This window comes from Rhinopithecus bieti, unplaced genomic scaffold (genome assembly GCF_001698545.2).
Source record: "Rhinopithecus bieti isolate Rb0 unplaced genomic scaffold, ASM169854v2 scaffold_7724, whole genome shotgun sequence".
Taxonomy (NCBI): domain Eukaryota; kingdom Metazoa; phylum Chordata; class Mammalia; order Primates; family Cercopithecidae; genus Rhinopithecus; species Rhinopithecus bieti.
This window is the reverse complement of record NW_016805612.1, coordinates 1,198,197-1,208,112: the sequence shown is the minus strand read 5'-3', so window position 1 is coordinate 1,208,112 and position 9,916 is coordinate 1,198,197. Positions and strand designations below refer to the sequence as shown.

The window sequence follows — 9,916 nt, the reverse complement described above, 5'->3', positions numbered from 1 at the left end:
CNCTGTTAGCCAGGATGGTCTCGATCTCCTGACCTCGTGATCCGCCCGTCTTGGCCTCCCAAAGTGCTGGGATTACAGGCTTGGGAAGTGGCTCATTTTAAAAAGAAATTTGAGGCTTGTATATTTTTGCTTAGCCCACAAGTTCCTTTGCAACCAAGGTGAAGTTGCATCTTCCAGAATGTCATCTGAACTCATTCTTCCATAACTTCAGTGTTGACTTTAATATTATTTGGAATAGTTGATTCTCTTAAAGGTTATATTTGATATTCACTTCAATGTGACTTCATTCATTAAAAAATATTGAGGGAAACATTTATTATTTTTTGTTTGTTCATTTGTTGTGATAGGTTCTCACTCTGTTGCCCACACTGGAGTGCAGTGGCATGATCAAAGCTTACTGCAGCCTCCAACTCCCGGGCTCCGGCAAGTCATATATATTTATAATATATATGTATACATATATTTATTTTAAGGGGTGAGGACGGATTGCAGCAGCTTTTGATCAAAGCCCTAGCCTTCCTAGGCTCATTTTTGCTCAGGATGCTCTGGAGATTTTGTTTTGGTTCCGTTTTGAGACAGAGTCTCACTCTGTCACCCAACCTGGAGTGCAGGGGTGCAATCTCATCTCACTGCAACATCTGCCTCCCGGGTTCAAGCAGTCCTCCCACCTCAGCCTCCCAAGTAGCTGGGACTACAGGCGCATGCCACCACACCTGGCTAATTTTTGTATTTTTAGTAGAGACAGAGTTTCACCATATTGGCCAGGCTGGTCTCGAACTCCTGGCTTCAAGTGATCCACCCACCCTGGCCTCCCAAGGTGCTGGGATTACAGGCGTGAGCCATTGTGCCTGGCCTCTGGAGATGTTTTATTTATTTATGTATTTACTTTTCTGAGACAGGATCTTACTCAATCACCCATACTGGAATGCAGTAGAATGATCACAACTCACTGCACCCTCAACCTGCCAGGCCCAAGCGATCCTCCCACCTCAGCCTCTGGAGTAGCTGGGACTATAGGCACACACCACCACACTCGGCTAATTTCTATATTTTTTGTAGGGGCGGGGTTTTGCCATGTTACCCAGGCGGGTCTCAAACTCCTGGACTCAAATCTGCCCACCTCTGCCTCCCAAAGTGCTGGGATTACAGGCATGAGCCACCGGGCCTTGCCAGTGACACTGGGGGCACAAATAGGATGACTCCTCAGTTGAGGACACAAATAGGACGACTGAAAAGGTGTTTGCCACTATGAATTAGTGCACATTGCGGTTCTCCTGAGTCTCTTTGGCAAATAATAGTTAAATACTCACCTACAAATAGTTATCTTATGGTTGATTAAAAGCCCGGCTTTCTACTATATAAGCATAGCAAGTCTTTTTAACTCTGTATATATTACTGTCATTGTTATCATCTCCAGATGAAATAGAGCAGCCCAGACATGATGGCCCTTACTCTCCACATTGATTCTAATAAGAAGAAAGAAGCAGCATAGTGTTCAGTGGCTCTACAGTTTCACATTGTTGTTAATTTCCTGAAAACTTGATGTTAAATGAAGTGTAATTGCAGATTTCCTTAAGAACCATTGACAGATACTTATCCTAAGTCATAAGCAACTCACACTGTGAAATGTGTGCAAACATTCTAAGTTTTCTTCTAGAAGAATATACTTCAGTGAGACCCAATATCCCCCAGCCCTTTTCGACAAACAGAGCCAGTGAAGTTCAATATGGAAGTTGGGGAAAATTTCTTTTTTGCCACTTGATTTTTTTAAGGGGATTAATGTTGCCAGAACTTCCATTGTTTTTCAGAGAATGAAAAGAGTCTTTAATAAGTGTCATCTCAGAGACCTTACAACTTTTGGCTAAGAGGGCTACACTTTGAATGAGATAGTAAACTAGATAGTAAATTATGGTGTATTTAGGTACTGGCATTGTATGATGGAGAGGGGAGTTTGATTTTGTTTTTAATTGTTAGGTGGTCTATTTAGTGCAGCTGTGTTTATGTTTCCTTCATGGTAACCGCCTGAACGTGGTGACAAGTCCCTACAAATGAGAATAGGAATTTTAAAAAATTATCTTGCCAATGGGCTTTAATTTTGGGGGTCATAATTATTAAGTAGCAATGGTAAAAATAATCCCCAGCACAGTCATTTAGTACAGTTGGTTGGCTGTATCAGACATTTTGACAACCTTGTAAAAAGAGTAATTGAGGCTAGGCATGGTGGCTCACGCCTGTAATCCCAGCACTTTGGGAGGCCAAGGTGAGTGGATCACCTGAGGTCAGGAGTTCGAGACTAGCCTGGCCAACATGGCGAAACCCCATCTCTACTAAAAATACAAAAATTAGCCAGGTGTGGTGGCGCATGCCTGTAATCCCAGCTACTCGGGAGGCTGAGGCAGAAGAATTGTTTGAACCCAGGAGGCGACATTTGCAGTGAGCCAACATCACACCATTGAACTCTAGCCTGGGTGACAGAGCGAGACTCTGTCCCAAAAAAAAAAAAAAAGAGTGATTGATACCTTAAATGCTACATTTCACAGTAGAATAAACTTGGAAATTGTAAATTTCCTGAGAATAGTCACACTTCTTTACCCATTGTTTTGGCTGATTTACTTCTTTGCTGTTAAAAATGGGTGCTTAGATCATAATGTACATCAATCCTGTAGAAAATTAGCAGTTCCATATTTTTGCTGTCTTTCTCTTTAAAAAATAATAAATGAACATGGGGCCATGACTGCAGCATACAGACAGTTGACTGTGACAGAGAAAATGTATATAATAAGTAAATAGCTCTGTGAATTACTCAGTACTTTCAGAATTGTGTGCAAGATACGAAATGTGGAGGTGCAAGGTCCTAATGACTGGTTTCCAGAGGCATTTTCTTTAGTGTTACATCCCTTATAACTCAAATTAATGTTTATTACTATTCTTTTATATTGCCAAAATATTTTCATGTATTTGGATTAGAAGCAGCTTGTTCTGGCTTGTTTTGCAACTTTGTTTCAGGAAACAAAGTGATATTTAGAAGATTTTTGTATGTCATAGAAGCTTTAATTATCTTACTTATGTTGAAGGAGATTAAGTTCTGTTTCAGAGTTATGTAAGAAAATAAGAGTTTATACTATGCTAATTTTATGTTGCCAGATAATTAATGTCTTTCAAAAAATGTGAATCCATGATTTGAGCAGTGTTCACTGTTAAATAACCAGCAATGTAGAGTCTACTTTAAATTCAAGAAGACGCTACTTGGTCCAGACCTACTTGGGCTGGCCTTTATTTTAATTTCATTTTTGGATTCACAGGTGTTTACCCGTTTTTTCCCTCCCCTTCTCTCCACAGATTGGTGAAAGACAGCAAGTGTTAGTAACAGAAGAGTCTTTTGATTCCAAGTTTTATGTTGCACACAATCAATTCTATGAGCAGGTAAGAGGCACTTCAGTATTCTTGAGTTTTCTCCAAAATGAGAAAGAGTCCTGAAAGTTTAAGCAAAGGGCATTTAAAGGGGAGAGTGTTGAATCTTGTCACAACAAGGCTGTTTTATAGCCTCCAGCCAGCCAGGCTAACATGGGCTTTATCTTTGTGACTTACTCTACAATATGTTCTGTACAAAGGAATAGGTGTATTTAGTCTATTTTAGTTCACATTAATCTTTGACAGGACCAGCCTTAGGCTTTTGGGCGTTTGGAACTAGGCAATTAGCACTGCCAAAATTCCCACACCCTGGCAAAGCAGGGGGGAAAGTCCTGCTCAGACGGCAGGAAGGATGTCTGCATGGGCGACAGCAGCGTGAAAGGGCAGGGATTTCCTCTCACCGGCACATCACCCGGACAGTTTTTTTAGTTGGTCGGTTGATTGGTTGGGTTTTTAGTTTTGTTTGGTTTTAGTATTTGTTTTTGTTTGTTTATTTGTTGTTTTTTTTTTTAACTTCTACCTTGATAAAAATGCTAGGAGCAGAGGAAAAAGAGTCTATTCCTTGGACTCAACTCAAATTGTATGAACGACTGTGCAGAACAGTGTGAGAATCAAACCAGCTTCACTGTGAGAGCTTTGGAGGCCATCCCTAGGGGCGCCCCCACTTACTAGCCCTCCTTCCCTGCCCATCTAAGCTGGCCTGCATTTGCCCACCGAGGAGCCTGACTTCTGTTTCAGCATTGGGGTTTCTACTCCTCCAGGTGGGAGAGCAATTCAAAAGTGACTGAGGAAAACAGAGTGCCTCTTTCAGGGGCATTGACCCTGTCAAGGGCCAAGGCCAGGGAAGAGATGGGATACGCCCTCCTCTCCCATCTCATGATAGCCTGTGTGGGAGACTCTCATGGGCATATGGAGATCTTCATTGATCATTCTGGATTGTATTAAAATCAAATGGAGCTTCCTGCTTTTTTGCTTCTTTCTCATCAGATGAGAGGTGAAAATGCTATGGGTCATGGCTGAAATTTGGGCTTGAGAAGACGCTGAAGGCCAGTGTGGACAAGTCGGATGAGGGATGGGCAGAGGAAGCAGGCTGCCTCTGTCAGAAGGCAGGAAAGCAGGAGCTGAAGAGGCCCCTAGCATTGACATTCCCCAGGGAATCATCTCAGACTGGGCAGTGGGTCCCCAGGAAACAGGGGACTTTTCAAAGCCCAGACTAAACGTGCTCTGTTCAGTACCAGTGGAGACTGCAGTTGAGGAAGGGCTCCCAGCACTCTATGTCTGGACTGCGTCGCTTCCCCATTTCCCATCTCATTAATATACTCCAGAGGGCCATTTTCCTATTCAGGCCAACCTTCTGCTCAGCCCTGGGGAGGAGCTTGATTGCATTTTGGTTGCCTCTTCTCTCTCCTTTCTCTTGCCATCTGGGTTTTGCCTCAGCAGGGAACTTTTTTCCCTTCATTTTAAAGGCAGTGGCATGCCTCGTTAGCTGCTTCCTCCAATTTAAAGCAGTCGGGCTTTTTCCAATTATTAAAACTGGAGGAGGGGAAAACACTGAGCCCTTCATTCAGATCAAGGCAGCAGATCAAGGAGGGTTATTTTTCCCCAGAATAGTACCAAATCTCCCAGGGTTAGTTTGGTCTAGAGATTTTCTTATTTTATAAAACTGATTTAAAAGGGCTTTTATATCCTAACACTAAAGCTCTTTTAGTTCGTTTTGCCTGCCATAAGTAATTCACCACCCAGGTGGCCTTTTTCTTATACTTTGATGAAGCAGTGTACTCAGTGGTCATAAAAATCAAACTCAGACCAAGATTCAATTTTGCCTCTCAGAGAGATTGGCTGTGGAACTCCTGGCTCTCATCTGACTTTTCTGTCTCTACAACTAAGCATATCAAAGATTTTCTGGGAATTATTTTTCTAAATAAGATGAGTTCCAGAGGTGAAGATTATATCTAGAGATCCAAGCATTACTGGATTAGAATCGGTCTATTTATTTTGGATTCTAACTTGAAAAGACTGGCAAGTCGTGCCAGTGCTGAAATAGAAGTGTGAGGGAGACATCGTGCACACAAGCTACCTGCAGGTCCCAAAGGAAGGGAAACGTTTGCTTGAGGTAAACAAGCACTTTTATCAGGAATCTCTAGTGGAGAGAGACCACCTGACAGTTTCCTGTGAACAAGCCAAAGTACCCTTCAGAGGACTGGTTCTAGATGGAGATAGATCCCCAGGACTGACAAACACATGCTTTTTCTAACAGAGCAAGGGAAAGAAACGGCAGCCGTTCATTTCAGGAGTCCTTTAGCTCCAAACAGTGGTGTTCGGTGTTATTGGAAGGTTCTTTTAAATGTTTCTCCTTCTCCCTCAGAACACAGCAGGCACACATGCGCGAACACAGACACACAGGCCTGTGTTTGAAGTGTCTTTTCAAACCGTTACTCTGACAGCTCACTTGGAAAGTATTAAAAGTGTAAGGCTTTCATCAGTATTGTCTCGGTTTTCCTCATTGCATGGAATAGCCAAGAGCAACATATCAAAGGCCTGTCCAGAAGTGACTGATTGCTGGGGGTTTCCCAGGTCTGCCTTCCACGTGCCTCAGGACATTAGGCGCATCCTGCACTGGAAAAGCACTGCCTAGGGGCCCGGGAGCCCCTCCCAGAAGTGCCTTTCCTTCCTGCAGGCTCCCCAGACCCTTGAGCAGCTAGAAGATAGAGCCCACTTTGGAGGGGATCCCGGAATAGAAAAATGACACTGAGGGACAATGAGGAAACCTGGATAATTAAGTATGCCTTCGGTTAATAGTATTAATAATATATCAATTTTGGTTCATTAATTGTGGCAAATGTACTATACTAATGTAAGATGGTAAATAATAAGAAAACTGGGAGTTGGGTACACAGGAGCTCTCCATACTATCTTTGCAATAATTCTATAAATCTGACACTGTTCTAAAGTAAAATGTTTATTTTTAAAAATTAAGCCTCTTAAACAAATGTGTTTAAGGTTTTAGTGCCAAAGAACCCTGCGTTCATGGGGAAAATGGTTGAAGTGGACATCTGTGAATCAGGCAAACATTTTATGAAAGGGCAGCCGGTATCTGATGCCAAAGTGTACACACCCTCCATCAGCAAACCTCTAGCAAAGGGAGAAGTCTCAGGTTTGACAAAGGTAAGTAAAAGATGCTCTCCTCTCTACACTGCTAGTAAAACAGCAGCTGTGGAAGCACAGTGATTCCAGACCATGTTTCTGTTATCATTTATAGTTCCCTTTTTATGTATGCATGAGGCTTTAATCCTTTCTGACAGATTGAAATCTGAATTAGAAAGATGTGTTTTTGCTGATGCTGATAGCTTTGCTTCTCTGGCTGTAAAGGGAATAAGCTGTTTCTGCTTCCAGTTTAGAAGTAGGGGGTAAAAGCCATTATTTGCAGGCGAAAATGTTGACACCAAAAGATGATCTGATCCAGTATGTTTCTATGTCAGTAGATCCTGAGTGGAAAGGGATAAGGAAAGGGGTGTTTTCTTGCTTTACTAAGCTGTTTATACTGTAGTAAAATCCTACAGCTGAACAGGCACTAAACCGTATCATATATGCAGTTACGGTGCCTTTCAGAAGGGTGTTAGCTGGATATCTACTTTAGTCATGTGGAGTGAAAATTAAACATTTTTTTTCTTTCTATAAAAAAGTAACCTGACCCCTATTTTATACCTTGGTAAATATGGCCGTTTGCCAAGCTCTCTCTTACATTTCATTGAGCTACAGTTGTAAAAGCTGATGGAGTGTGAAATGAAAATGTGTATCACATTTCTAAGCATCATTTGATGTCCTTTCTCCAACACAATTGTTAAGCCCTTAAAAAAAAAAAAGCATATAGCAATGATTTAACATATGGAAAAAAACCCTGATATTTATCTGGCCATGTAATTCCAAAATTGTTTTAATCTGTGTATAATCTTGTTCTTCCAAATAAATTGCAAGGACATGTTCGTTAAAATAAAGCAAATACAGCTTCACTCTGGCAATAGCAACAAAGACAATACTATTGTCCGTGTTCTCACTGATTGTGTGGATTCTTGTGTCCAATAGGAGTGATAATTTGCATGTGCTTGACAAGTGCCCATGAAGGATCTGCATGCATGGCCGTCTAACCCATAGTGGAATGGTATAGACCAGCTTTTGTCAAAATTCTACCAAATGTATCAGCCTGCACAATCAGGAGATAACTCTAAAACTTGATGAGCATAACCATTCATTTTTGCTGTTTATAAAAAAAAAAAAAAAAATCATACTTGACGGATAGGATAGGGGGCCAGGAAGGAGCAGTGTAACCTGGCATTTAAATTATATTGCTAGAGATTTGGCTTTTGATATGTTAGCCAAACTCTGAAATTTTTTTTTAAGAAGTCAGCTTATTTTTTGTTTTGTTTTGTTTTTCCACATAGTGTGTTTTACAAGGTTAATTTCAGATTGCCACAGTGAAAAGGGTTTCTCAGCAAGAAACAGTAGTGGGGAAATTATTATTTCAAAGACTCTGCCTGGTTTAATTCCCTCATGTTTGCCTCTTGGAAAGGATAGTATTCTAAACATCACCATTGACAATACATAAATAAGGAAATGTAGTGTCCCTCTCTTTGTTCCTTAACTATAGTGTTACTATCTAAAAGGGCAGTTCCATTTGAATTCTGTGGGGCACCCTTTCTACTCTCCCATCCTTTCCTCTAGTCTAGACAATGGTATCATCAGTTCTACCACTAGCCCAACTCTAAACCAGAATAGCCCAAAAGTTCCAGATAAGATGAGGAAGCCAGTCGGTTGCTGGTCTGCCAGAGCCTCTAGAAATAGTGTTGTAGCATGAGGCCACTGGCGTAGGAATATTGATTTGGGTATTTACATTAAGAAAAACAGTAAGGCTTTTGTTTGTTTGTTTTGAGAGAGGGTCTCCCTCTGTCACCCAGGCTGGAATGCAATGGTGTGATCACAGCTCATTGCAACCTCTGCCTCCTGGGCGCAAGCAATCTTCCCACATCAGCCTCCTGAGTAGCTGGGGCTATCGGCACATACCACCATCCTGGCTAATTTTTTTTTTTTTTTTTTTTTTTTTTAGACAGAGTCTCACTCTGTCGCCCAGGCTGGAGTGCAGTGGCATGCAATCTCAGCTCACTGCAGCCTCCACCTCCCTGCAGCCTCCACCTCCCAAGTTCAAGCAATTCTCATGTCTCAGTCTCCTGAGTAGCTGGAATTACAGGCACGCACCACTATACCCAGCTGATTTTTTATTTTTAGTAGAGACAGGGTTTCACCATGTTGGCCAGGCTGGTCTTGAACTCCTGACCTCAGGTGATCCTCCCACCTCAGCTTCCCAAAGTGCTGAAATTACAGGCATGAGCCACTGTGCTCAGCCCCGGCTGATATTGTTTATTTTTTGTAGAGACAGGGTCTCTCTTTGTTGCCCAAGTTCGTCTTGAACTCCTGGCCTCAAGTCTCCCACCTTGGTCTCCCTGGCATCTAAAGCAAAATACTATGCTTTGGACTTTTTTTTTTTCCCTTGTCCTTTTTTTTTTTTTTTTTTTTTTGAAATGGAATTTTGCTTGTCGCCCAGGCTGGAGTGCAGTGGCACAATCTCACTGCAACCTCCGCCTTCCAGGTTCAAGCGATTCTCCTGCCTCAGCCTTCCGAGTAGCTGGGATTACAGGCGTGTGCCACCACACCCAGCTAATCACCTGACCTCTTTTGATGAAACTGATGAGAAGTACAACAGACTAGAAGGGTGTTCTCAAAATGATGGTGGGAATGGGTGAAAGTTATGTGTGCATTTTTAGTGAAAGGGACAGAAGAATAGGAAACTTGAGAAAAACACAGTTTTAAGATGCTAAGAACATCGATATTTTCATCTTGTGCTCACATGCAGCCTAATTTTGTGGTAACCTGCTTATTGTGATGATCTTTTTATACAATTAAGATTTCTGTGGAAAAATTGCTATGCTGTTCAATTACTCCACCTGAAGAAAACGTGTGGATAGACAGGACCTAGGGTCAGCGATACCAAATCCATGACCATGTACTAGTTTGAAAAATTATCTGAAAGCCATCATCAAAGATTGGGATCAAGGATTTTTCTGTTTTAACTCCATTAAGGAACTCTATTTATGGAAATTTTATGAACATTTTCAAGCATATACAAAAGTAGAGAGAATAGTATAATAATCCCACATACCTATTACCCACCCTTAGCAGTCATCAAATCACCAGCCAATCTTATGTCATCTGTGCTCTTATCTACCCCCATTCCCCCAACCCTGATTATTTTGAAGAAAATTCCGTTTACATTTTATGTTATCTAGAAATATACTAGTAAATGCCTCTAAAAGATAAAGATTCCTTTTACAAACATAATCACCATATATTATCAAATTTTAAAATCATTACCCATAATTGTCATTGGCTAAATATTCCATGCCTACTTCTGGGACCCAAAGTCAGCATTTATGGCGTGCTTATCATGGCCAAA

At 41.5% G+C, this 9,916-nt stretch overlaps 1 protein-coding gene across 1 annotated transcript in view; it reads left to right on the top strand.

The window, feature by feature from the left end:
• Positions 1-9,916, top strand: part of CDKAL1 (CDKAL1 threonylcarbamoyladenosine tRNA methylthiotransferase) — a 603,344-nt gene that overhangs the window by 566,828 nt on the left and 26,600 nt on the right. The window contains exons 11-12 of the mRNA XM_017873093.1: positions 3,340-3,423; positions 6,412-6,576. Of these exons, the coding sequence (XP_017728582.1) occupies positions 3,340-3,423; positions 6,412-6,576 (249 nt within the window). The remainder of the gene's footprint in view (positions 1-3,339; positions 3,424-6,411; positions 6,577-9,916) is intronic.